Genomic DNA, 12,960 nt, shown 5'->3' with positions numbered 1-12,960 from the left:
CACCATCTCCTTGGAGAGGCCTTTCCTGAGCATCTATCTAAGGTAGCCACTGCTTCTCTCTCAGTCACTCTCTGGCAAAAATGTCCCTTTTAGTTTCCTTCATGGTATCAATCATGATCTGAAATTATCCTGTTGATTTATTCATGATCTGTCTTCCCACGCTGGAGTGCCAGCCCCACGTGGGCAGAGGCTCTGTCCTGTTCATAGCCAAAGCCCCAGTGCCTAGTACAGTGGGTGGATATGCAAGGCCACAAAAGTGTCCTGGGAAGGGATGGCTGGATCTGGAAAGAATGAGGAGATGAACAGGTTGAAGATAAGAATGAGAAGTGGGCAGAGAACGATCCTTGAGGAGGTAGGAACCAAAACACAGGCTACTGGGAGAGGAGGGGGCGAGATGAGGACAGATGTGGCTGTACCAGGGGACAGAAACAAAAACCATACAAGTATCTCTAAACACACAGGAGAAAACATCATTAAGATAATAAATGAGATATAATTTTTTACCTACCACATTAACAAAAATAAAAAGACTACCATACTTAGGATGGCAAGATTTAGGAGAAAATGAGTACTCCCAAAGACAAAAACTGGTATAACTTTTTTGACAGTAGTTTAGCAATAATGTATCAAAAATATGGAATGTACATAACCTTTGACCCAGCAATCCCACTTCTAGGAAATTATTCTAAGATATAAAAGTAGAAGCAGAAGCAGTAATATAATAACAGTGACAATAATGGCAGTGACAGCTAATATTTATTGAGTACTTATTATGTGCCAGCCACTGTGCTAAATGCTTTGTATTATATATCATTTAATCCTCAGAATTCAAGTATATTCTGTTAGCACAGCCATTTTGCAGATGAAGAAACTGAGGCACCGTGGTTTTAAGTAACTTGGTTATTACAGTAAGTTTGAAAAACTGGTGCAAAGATGTTCAGAGCGTTGTTCTTTATTAAAATGAAAAAGTGGGGGTCACCTAAATGCTCATCCCTATTATGTATACGGGCTACATAATGGTGTATCAGGTACATTATAACAACTGATCAGAAAGGAGATTCATGACATATATATATATATATATATATATATATATATTTTTTTTTTTTTTTGCGTTACGCGTGCCTCTCACTGTTGTGGCCTCTACCATTGCGGAGCACAGGCTCCGGACGCGCAGGCTCAGCGGCCATGACTCACGGGCCCAGCTGCTCTGTGGCATGTGGGATCTTCCCGGACCGGGACACGAACCCGTGTCCCCTGCATCAGCAGGTGGACTCTCAACCACTGCGCCACCAGAGAAGCTCTCATGACATATTTTTTGAGTGGAAAAAAAAAAAGGTTATACAGTGCAGTAAATTAAGGATGATCCTATTTATGTATGGCTAGAATTGAAAACATGTTATCTATTTGTGTGTATGTCCATGGAATAATGTCTAGCAGGACATTCACCAATTAATTTACTATAAATTTTTTCACATAATGGAGAAAATAAGAAAGTAAAAATCACCTGAAATCCTGCCACTCAGAGATGAACATTTTTGATAAATGTTCTTCTAGGCAACTTTCCATGATCATATACACATAATTTCTTACTAAGAAAGCTATTCAGAAATTATAAAGCAACATTTCCCAAATTGTATTCCTCTGAACACTAGTGTAGTATGAGAGATTATTTCTTGCTAAAAAAAAAAACCCAAGAATTATGTGGTCAATAAGTTGGGGGAAACTCTGCATCAAACAACACAAAAGAGATTTCTCTTGCGTGTGAACCTGCAAGACTAGGGGTAGGTGATACAAATACCCAAATTATTTGAACTTGGAAGGCATTAGGCCTTAACCTTCTACCACTAATCTCTGTTCCAAGCAGTCTGGTATATTCATTTTTTTTTTAATGAGGTTTTTTTTTTTTTTAACATTAATTAATTAGTTTATTGTCTGTGTTGGGTCTTCGTTGCTGCGCGCCGGCTTTCTCTAACTGGCGAGCGGGGGCTACTCTTCGTTGTGGTGCGAGGGCTTCTCATTGCGGTGGCTTCTTGTTGGGAGCATGGGCTCTAGGCGCGTGGGCTTCAGTAGTTGTGGTGGGCTCTAGAGCGCAGGCTCAGTAGTTGTGGCACACAGGCTTAGCTGCTCCGTGGCATGTGGGATCTTCCCGGACCAGGGCTTAAACCTGTGTCCCCTGCATTGGCAGGGGGATTCTCAACCACTGCGCCGCCAGGGAAGTCCTACTCACTGTTTTTTGAACACGCTTTTTGCTTCACTATTTACTCAAGAAATACTTGTTGAATATCTGTATGTATAAAACATGGTGCGGTCTCCTTTTTTATTCTTTGCAAATTTCTAAATTTCATTGAAATCAGGTTTCTTCCATGAATCCACCTCAAGTCTTTTGGGGATGTAGTGACTTCTTCCTTGAAGCTTAGCAAATTTAATTTCTAATTTTGCTCATCTGTTTTACATGGTTGTATTTGAGAGGAAAGCGCAAATATTATACTTCTCTGAAGCACTTTACATATGTGAAATTGTTATTGCTGAAATAAATTGAAGGAGGAAATAATTGACCAGCGCAATTATCTGTCTGGGAATTTAAAATTCTGATTGCATGTTCTTTCCTGAAGAATCCAGTGCTGTTTGACATTCAGGGCCAACTATTTCCATTGCCTATTGTAAACAGGTTTACTGACCTCTTGTATTTTTTCTTATTTTTACTAACACAATTCCCCCTCCATTCCCTTCCATTTTCTATCTAGAGTCTTAAACTATTGGTAAACCACTGGGAAAAAATGGTATGTGTACTTATATATATTATATACATCCCCATCTACTTTCCCAAAGCATTGGAAGTGGTTTACACTAAAAAAGAGCTAACAGCCCTTCTAGGTGCCTAGCACTGTTCTAAGAGCTTTAAATCCACTGACTCCTCAGGACAATACTATGAAGTAGGTATTATTATTTAAAGATTAGGCGCAGGGTGGTTAAGCAACGTGCCTGTGACAGAAGATCTATTGAGTAATAGGGCCAAGATTACAGCCCAGGTATTCTGGCTTCAAAGCCCGTGATCTTCACCACTACATTACACTACACGGCCTGTATAAAACCTCAAACCAGAAAAGTCAAAGGCCAAACGATAAAGGCTGAGGGCAGGTGGCAAGGAAGCTTGGTCACAGGAGCAGGGAAAGTTCCTTATGTACAAATACATAAACTTTGAACTGACTCTATGGAGGCACCTGAATTATGTGGGAAATCTTGAATGTCTTCCTGACTCTCAGGTAAAGATTTAAATTTCCTGAAACAATGTGAGGGCAGTCATATCTATCACTGCCTCATTTTCAGTTACCTAGAACAAAAACCAAAACTGGTGTAGAGAAGGTGAGGCTGGTCTAATTTTACTAAAGCTGAAAAGACTGTCTACTCCAAACACTGCCCTCCACTGCCTTGTGGAAATGTTTAAAATACACAGCACTAGATCGTCAGGTAGGCTAAGCCACCATCTCTGGTGCAAAGTTCAGGTTAACTGTAAATTTCCATATTAAGTGTAACATGCTCCCAGAGTAGTATCTCACAACGAGCTGGCTTCATAGTATACCTGGTGAGTTACCTCGCCAGCAAAGGCTGTGCTTATTAACCCTGGTGGCACAACAGAATCACCTGGGGGGCCATTAAGAAATACCAACGCCCAGATTCTACCCTGGACCAGTTAAGTTAGCCTCGGTGGGGAGGAGTGGAGGATGGGCATCAGTATTTTTCAGAAGCTCCTGAAATGATGTTAAAATGAAGTCAGAGTTACAAAATCTCGAGGGGAATGTGCTGTCAGGCACATATAAGGGGATGGATATAGGAGCTCAGGAAATGTCTGAATTACAGGTGCTGAGATCCCAGGTGATGTCATGAGTTAGGTAACTGCGTAACAGGGTTACATACAGGCTCGTGACCGTGTATGTTATCCTGCACCATCAAATGCTCAGTGGAGACAATTTAATATGAACTGACTCCTTATCCATGTCCTTTCTTTCCTCTGTGAAAGGTTCTCCCTTTTATCAACTGAAATGATCAGGAAAATACATATTCAGGCCTCACTGTTTGAACCTCTCCAAGAAATACTTTCCCTGAGGTTGACCTGAGAATCACTACATGAATAGCACCTTTGCATTTTCATTTAACAATCAACAATGAAAGTGTCCATTCTATGTGACTGAATGTTCTGTATGTAAATTCTGTTCTGCTCCTTAGTAGCTCTGTGATCTTGAGAAAGATCATCTTTCTGGGTCCCAGGTTCTCTCCAGTAAAGTGTGGGGGATTAACACAAAGGAGGTAGGGTTTTGGGGAGAATTAGAAGTAAATACGTAAATTAACTAGCTCAGAAACTGAAATATGTCATTGTTTTACATATTCAAATTTCAGGCAGTAATGAAAAATTAATATCTTTTCCTGAATAAACTTATAGTATGATGATATAGAATAACTATTTCAATTATAAACTTCTGATTTGAAACCTTAGAAAATTAAGCTATAAAAATTGGGAAATTACTAAAATGCAATCAAATCTTAAGAGCTACGATACATTCTGGTTAAATGGCCAATAGCTCAAAAATTGTGGAAATAAATTCAACAGCTCACCTTTCCATTTCTTGTATAATGTGTTTGATGTCTTTTCCTAACTTAAACTTTTTCCCAAATGGAATATCGGAAATAATAGTATCGACACTTTCTGAAGGCAGTGGTAATTCTGAAACACAAAAATGAGAGAATCTGATGACAGTAAGTTCAAACATCTGCAACCTAAGTATGAGAAAACTGAAGTACACTGGATTATTTTTGCATATTAAATAAAATTTAGGGTTGCTAATACTGTTTCTAAGGAATTACAAGATCCTGAAAGGCTTTCATAATCACCAAAGATATATGGCATAGTTGTTGTATTCCGTTCTTTGAAAAGTGTTTTTTTTATATTGGTATAATAAAATATGACATAAGCAGAATTTTAAATTAACCAGAAAATTCAACTCTTTAAACATATTACATGAATAGATAATTACTAGATCCAAGAAGAAATATATTAGGATGTCTAGAAAGACCTTTTACAAAATTACGTCCTATAACTTTCATTTTTCTTTTCATGATCATATATAAAATTTTGCATGATCTATTTGTTTTTAAGAGGTGGCCCATAGCTTTCATTGTGGTTTTAAAGGAGACTCAAAGGGTTAAGAACATCTACTTAAGTCCTAAGACTAGAGAAAAGGCCAAACAATCAATAATCAACAAAATGAATATCATCTCTAAAACAAAATACAGTGTTTGATTATCAAATCTAAATTTCCTTCTCAACTTTACATCTTATTCTCAGAAATCAGATTACCATAAGGTAATCTCACCTACACCCAATCTTAACTTCCACATTTTCTGAGTAAACTTTTCACTTTCCAATTATTTTACTTCCACCACCATCTAAACTAAGTTAGATAACCATTTTTATTTTGGAAAGCATCTAATTCTATAGAAGCGCAATAGAATTTAAATAGTCTTTACTATATGAATACAATACAAATTTTTGTTGGCGGGAGATTTAAAAACAAAATAAAAAATCCTGTTATCTGGGAGAGTCTAATGAACACTTGCTGATCTTTCCTAGTTCTGACCTTACCTGAGATTAGTAGAAGAGCAGGCTGTTAGAAAACAAGTAACGGGATAATATTCTGTTCGGACTAGGCAGGAAATCTTTTCTCCCTGTCATGTTTTGACTTCATGCCTTTGGTTTTAGGTTACTGATATGGGACACATCCACTTGAACACTGTTAACTATACTTTTTGTGAAACTACTGAAGACAATGTACAGACATGGTTATCAAACGTTTCTACACGAGGAACCAGGCAGTAACTTACTCCTGAGATTGAGCCCAAGTCTTTTGTCTACTTAAACACGCACATACATGAGTTGCCCATCTTCAGATTTGGTAACATTTTTTCCCCTTCTGGTTGGTGTCTATTTTTATTTGCAACTTTTCTACTCTGTATCATATAATTTGCTGAACTGCTTTAAATCATTTTAGAAGCTGAAGGAATAAACTTCGAGATAGAAGAGAGTAACTTTTTATAAAGTTCTAGAACTGAGTGGTGTTATCTTCCAATAGAACATAAAATAATCTGAACTTTCGTTGATCTGGCTTTTGTTGTGTAGCCTCTGGCGTCAGACAGCTTGCATTTGGCTCTGCCACTTACTACCTATGCGACTTTGGGAAATTATTGCTTCAGTTTTCTCATCTGTAAAATGGGATAAGACTACCCATCTCAGAAGTTAACAAGCGAGGAACTCACGGAAAGTATGTAAAACAGTGCCTGGCATGTAAAGAGCACTCAGTAACTGTCAGCTATTGTCATTATTTACAATGTCCTCTCTGAGGTGTATGAGGAGATGACAGCCAGATGGAGATCAGTGGGTCAGAATCCTTCAGGGAAGCTCTGCAGAACTTCGCAAGTCCTTGTCACAGCGCCTCAAAGGCCTAGGGGGGGCAACTACTTCCAGATGGGCCTCTTTCCAACTCACCTTCCCTTTAGCAGTGGTTCTCAAAGTGTGTCCCTAGAGAAGCAGCATCAGTATCACCTGGGAACTACAAATGCAAACTCTCGGGGCCACCAGCCAAACCTATTTAGTGCGTATCAGAATTGACTGAAGGGCTTTGGTGGAACACAGACTGTTGGACCCGCCTCCAGAGTTTCTGATGCAGAAACTCCGAAAATCACGAGCAGTTGACCCGTAAGATTAACCACGCAGTAAAATCTTTTAAATTATTAAATGTTTAAACTGCCTGTGAACAAAGAGTTTGTAATTAAGGAGATAAAATTCTGAAATAGAAACAGAACTCAAAACAAGTAAATCATCTCTTTTTTACATCTCTGCAGGATGATTCAAGAACATGAAAAAATTTTTAAAAGACTGGTATGTCTTGAACAAAAACTGTCCTATTTACTCCCTCCTTCTGGGAGAAAAATGAGTAAGAACTGCTTAAAACCAGGATTATGGCCCTAAGATGTTTTATTCCAAAAGGTTTTAAGAGCCTTTAAGATATCTTTCTTTGTGTCTACTTAGACAAGAGACAAGGTAAATTGAGCAATTTATAAAATTGGGCACGCCCTTTTTCTATTTTCTTTAATTATACTTGTTTGTTATTCTTTCCATCGTCCAGGTTTATAACAATGGCATTCTGTCCTGTAATTCTCAGGTGTTCAAAATTAGTTGTATATTTGATTCAATCCTCATGACCATTTTACCTTGGCTTTCTCTACTCCTCAGTTGGTTCATCTCTTAAATATCTGGATTTTATTAATTTTTCCCCCCTCAAAAGTGCTTATTAGTGAAATGTTGCCTGAACCTTTTTATATTTGAAAATATCTCTATACTAACATGACATCTTGGTTGGGCGCGATATTTCTGGGTCCCACTTTGCCTCAGTAACCTTGTAAGTAGCCACTATTCCACTGGCTATTGCTCTACCACTTTGTTTCTTTCCATCACAGCCAGATTTTGAAGTTTATTGCATTAGATTATGCGCTTTCCTTATTTGGTTGCTGCTGGTGAAATTTTTCCCTTTTATTTATACTATTCTTTTTCTGATTTCATTAAATACAAGAGAATACAAATACTTCAATGAAGCTGAAGTTTCAATCTGTCTTCTTAATCCATAATGAGTCTTGAATATGCAAAATGTAGTTTGGCATCTGGATCTGGTCACCATTTAATTTATAGTCCAAACAGAAATCTTTATTTATTTATTGAAGTGTAGTTGATTGAATGATTCAGGTATACAGCACAGTGATTCAGTTTTTATATATGTATAAATATATAGATAAAAGAATATATATATGTATTCTTTTCCAGATTCTCTTCCATTATAGCAAACAGAAACATTTTTGAGAACAAAGAGGTTAGAAATAAAATTATATACTTTTTGAGATATTTATTGTCTAACAAATTGGTTTATTATTATGGTGAACCTAAAAAATAACATATCTGGCATAGTGAAGTTTTTTTAAAATAATTTTTTTATTGTAGTTGATCTACAATGTTGTGTTAGTGAAGTTTTTTTTTGCAGTACGTGGGCCTCTCACTGTTGCCTCTCCCGTTGCGGAGCACAGGCTCCGGATGCGCAGGCTCAGTGGCCACGGCTCACGGGCCTAGCCGCTCCGCGGCATGTGGGATCTTCCCGGACCGGGGTACGAACCTGTTTCCCCTGCCTCGGCAGGTGGACTCTCAACCACTGCGCCACCAGGAAAGCCCTGAAGTTTTTTTTTTTAAATAAAAACTTAAAATATTATTTAACATTAAAAATAAGTGAAATACTTATTTATGGTCTGTACTCATATGCTGAGCAGTTTCTTGGATGCATCAGCTCTAATACCATGTCATCACTGGCATTTTTCAGAAGAAGGTAGTATTTTTGTTTGTTTGTTTGTTTTGTTTTTGCGGTACGCGGGCCTCTCACTGTTGTGGCCTCTCCCGTTGTGGAGCACAGGCTCCGGACGCGCAGGCTCAGCAGCCATGGCTCACGTGCCCAGCCGCTCCGCGGCACGTGGGATCCTCCCGGACCGGGGCACGAACCCGCGTCCCCTGCATCGGCAGGCGGACTCCCAACCACTGCGCCACCAGGGAAGCCCGGTTTTTTTTTTTTAAATATGGACTTCAAAAATTTTTCGTACAGTTGCTTGCAACATTCTTCAAAGTTTCATTTTTACGGTTGATAGTACGGTAGAGCTCAGAGTAAATTCTGCTATGTGGAGGAGACTCTCAATTCTATTTTTTTTCATAGGGAAAGTGTAAATATCTCAGCCCTCTGGTTCACAGTCTCTCCATTCAGAGTGCCTTTGACAAATATTTTCACAACACAAAACGCAATTAAGTTGTCTCTATCATTCTTTTAATTGTTATGCCAAATTTAGAGGCTATAAAATCTAAGCCTTCTCAATTTCATTCCATTCCATTCTAGAATATACATTTATCCAATTAAAATTAAGGAAGCCATTAGAAGATTCTTCCTATAATACACCCAAGGTGTATTTACAAATTTCAGAATAAATACTGTGCATAATTGAGCTCTCACTGTTTTAATTTGTTCATTTCTTCCTTGGTGATTGTAGGGATAGATTTTAATGTCCAGTTGCCAGTTTTGTTTTTAATAACTGCGATTCATCAAAACTTTCAGAAACTTAAGGTTTTTGGCACTCCATTTGTTGAGTTCTTTGATTACAGATTTCCAATGAATTTTGAAAAAAATGCAACTGCAATTAGGCAACTTGTTTATTTTAAAAAGTTTATAGCACAGTTATAAGATACCCTGGCTGATTTACAAAGTAATTCTTCAAAGGCTTCAACATTTTTTAAAACATTTAAGTATAGTTGACTTACAATATTGTGCCAATCTCACTGTACAGCAAAGTAACTCAGTTATACACATATATACATTCTTTTTTATGTTCTTTTCCATTATGGTTTATCCCAGGAGATTGGATATAGTTCCCCGTGCTATACCGTAGGACCTTGTTGTTTATCCATTCTAAATGTAATAGTTTGCATCTACCAACCCCAAACTCCCAGTCCATCCCACTCCCTCCCCCCTCCCCCTTGGCAACCACAAGTCTGATCTCTATGTCTGTGAGTCTGTTTTGTAGATAGGTTCATTTGTGCCACATTTTAGATTCCACATATAAGTGATATCATATGGTATTTGTCTTTTTTAAAAAAATAAATTTATTTTACTTTTGGCTGCATTAGGTCTTTGTTGCTGAGCGTGGGCTTTCTCTAATTGCAGCAAGTGAGGGCTACTCTTCGTTGTGGGCTTCTCATTGTGGTGGCTTCTCTTGTTGCGGAGCACAGGCTCTAGGTGCGCGGGCTTCAGTAGTTGTGGCCTGGGGGCTCTAGAGCGCAGGCTCAGTAGTTGTGGTGCACAGGCTTAGTTGCTCCATGGCATGTGGGATCTTCCTGGACCAGGGCTTGAACCCATGTCCCCTGCACTGGCAGGCAGATTCTTAACCAGTGCACCACCAGGGAAGTCCCTGTCTTTCTCTTTCTGACTTACTTTGCTTAGTATGGTAATCTCTAGTTGCATCCATGTTGATGCAAATGGCATTATTTCATTCTTTTTTTACGGCTGAGTAATATTCCATTGTATATACATGTACCACGTCTTTAGCCGTTCATCTGTCGTTGGACATTTAGGTTGTCTTCATGTTTCGGCTATTATGAATAGTGCTATGAACATAGGAGTGCATGTATCTCTTTGAATTATACTTTTGTCCAAGTATATGTCCAGGAGTGGGATTGCTGGATCACATGGTAATTCTATTTTTAGTTTTCTGAGGACCCTCCATACTGTTTTCCATGGTTGCTGCATCAACTTACATTCCCACCAACAGTGTAGGAGGGTTCCCTTTTCTCCACATCTTCTCCAGCACTTGTTGTTTGCAGACTTTTTTTTTTTTTTTTTTTGCGGTACGTGGGCCTCTCACTGTTGTGGCCTCTCCCGTTGCGGAGCACAGGCTCCAGACGCGCAGGCTCAGCGGCCATGGCTCACGGGCCCAGTCGCTCCGCGGCATGTGGGATCTTTCCGGACCGGGGCACGAACCCGTGTCCCCTGCATCGGCACACGGACTCTCAACCACTGCGCCACCAGAGAAGCCCTGCAGACTTTTTAATGATGGCCATTCTGACCAGTGTGGCGTGGTACCTCATTGTAGTTTTGATTTGCATTTCTGTAATAATTAGTGATGTTGGGCACCTTTTCATGTGCCTACTGGCCATCTGTATGTCTTCTCTGGAGAAATGTCTATTAAGGTCTTCTGCCCACTTTTTTGATTGGGTGGTTTTTTTGTTGTTGAATTGTATGAGCTGTTTGTATATTTTGGAGACTAAGCCCTTGTCAGATGCATCATCTGCAAATATCTTCTCCCATTCCGTAGGTTGTCTTTTTGTCTTTTTTTTTTTTATGGTTTCCTTTGCTGTTCAAAAACTTGTAAGTTTGATTAGGTCCCATTTGTTAATTGTTTTTATTTCTATTGCCTTGGGAGACTGACCTAAGAAAACATTGGTACAATTTATGTCAGGGAATGCTTTGCCTATGCTGTCTTCTAGGAATTTTATAGTGTCGTGTCTTATGTGTAAGTCTTTAAGCCATTTTGAGTTTATTTTTGTGCATGCTCTGAGGATGTGTTTTAACTTTATTGATTTACATGCAGCTGTCGAACTTTCCCAATACCACTTGCTGAAGAGACTGTCTTTTTCCCATTTTATATTCTTGAAAGGCTTAAACATTGTTAAACCTACCTAATGATGGGCAAGCAAATAAAGCGTGTACGGTCGTGCTGAATTACTTTTTTTGCATTCAACCATCTTTATCACAGATAGCCTGCAGTTCAGTTACTCTGCGTATATTAAAATTTTTTTTTTAAAGTCTGTTATTTTGATAACTTAAGTTTCTATTTCAATTCAGAACATCACAGCTTGTTTGGAGGTAATTATGAATTATGTAGGTACCATGTCAAATTCCAAGTACATTTCTGCTTCACAGGTTACTTTATTTAATAAGAACATTAATTTTCACCATGATGCTGTGGTCCACCAAATAATGCATAAACAGACACACATGCAGTGCTGAGCTGAATTTACAGCAGCATTCAAAATAATGAAAGATGTCTCATCTCTGACAGAAAAAACTTCCTAAATTTCCAAGAATTGGGGGGAAAAAAAAGCTCAACCACTACTGGAATTGACTTAGCTGATCTTTTTGAAGCATCTGATGACACGGATACAAAAATGGCAACATTTACCTTTCTGCAGGTCTTCTGCTAATGGGGCCAACATATTAATAGCTATAGCTTCATTTTATTTATGTACATAAGGAAATTTGGAATTGAAAATGAGCAAAATTAATTTAGAAGAGTGGTCGCTTGATCTAAATGAAAAGTCATGCTTCACAGAGTGACATTTAAATGCAGTTCTTTCAGCTGCATGTGATAAATACTTAATTGTGGCTCAGTCTCCTTAAAATAATGACTAAGTTTTTTTTTTTTTTTTTTTTTTTTTTATTTATTTATTTTTGACTGCGCAGGGTCTTCATTGCTGTGTGCAGGCTTTCTCTAGTTGCAGAGAGAGGGGCTACTCTTTGTTGAGGTGCGCGGGCTTCTCATTGTGGTGGCTTCCCTTGTTGTGGAGCACGGGCTCTAGGCGTGCAGGCTTCAGTAGGTGTGGCGCACGGGCTTAGTTGCTCTGTGGCATGTGGGATATTCCCGGACCAGGCTTGAACCTGTGTCCTCTGCATTGGCAGGCGGATTCTTAACCACTGTGCCACAATGACTAAGTTTTGAAGTAAATGCTAGATGCTTCTATGAACAGATTTGTTTCATTGGATTAGTGCTATCATCATGGCCCTCACCGTGGATGATAAATGGTAATAAACATTTTACTCAAGTTATCTGTTCATCAACAGCTTTCTTGAGAAATATAAACTTTTTCATTAAATATGCACTTTTAAAACCTAACTGCTGCTGAAAGAGTTTGTTATAGGATAGTAGCATTACCAAATAATAAAAAGGGATTTATACCATATGATAAACTATAAAGCCATTGTAGCAAAAACACTCAAACTCTATGGTGAGCTTCTTACCCCCTATTTCCCACACACCTAACCCATCACTTCCTACACTTCCCCCTGACTCCCCAAATGCCAGGGCATCCTGGCAGCTTCATGAATCTTGCAGGATATGGTGTGAGTCACAACACACCTGACTAGAACACCGAGGGCCAGGTGAGCAGGGGCAGGACTGGTATTAGAGGAAAACTCACACTAATAAGAAACAAAATGGGGAGCTTACGGGTGTAGAAAAAAGCATATGCCTGATATCTACAAGTGTAGAGACGAAGGCAGAGATGTGACTGAGAACAAGGTTATTACCGATAATCTTATTATACACTCG

General features: G+C 38.8%; 1 protein-coding gene across 6 annotated transcripts in view; it reads right to left on the bottom strand.

Moving 5' to 3' along the window:
* Positions 1 to 12,960, bottom strand: part of THUMPD2 (THUMP domain 2 tRNA and snRNA guanosine methyltransferase) — a 45,990-nt gene that overhangs the window by 2,737 nt on the left and 30,293 nt on the right. For 5 of the 6 annotated variants that reach the window (XM_027113311.1, XM_027113307.1, XM_027113308.1 and 2 more), the window contains one exon: positions 4,615 to 4,723. The exons of the other annotated variant lie outside the window; for it this stretch is intronic. In XM_027113311.1, coding sequence (XP_026969112.1) covers positions 4,615 to 4,723 — 109 coding nt within the window. The remainder of the gene's footprint in view (positions 1 to 4,614; positions 4,724 to 12,960) is intronic. 6 annotated transcript variants of the gene reach the window in all.

The sequence above is a fragment of the Aethalodelphis obliquidens genome, unplaced genomic scaffold, assembly GCF_003676395.1.
Source record: "Aethalodelphis obliquidens isolate GAN/ISIS:26980383/991018 unplaced genomic scaffold, ASM367639v1 scaffold12, whole genome shotgun sequence".
Classification (NCBI taxonomy): Eukaryota; Metazoa; Chordata; class Mammalia; order Artiodactyla; family Delphinidae; genus Aethalodelphis; species Aethalodelphis obliquidens.
Note: the sequence above shows the minus strand (reverse complement) of the source record. Positions and strands in the feature narration are given on the sequence as shown.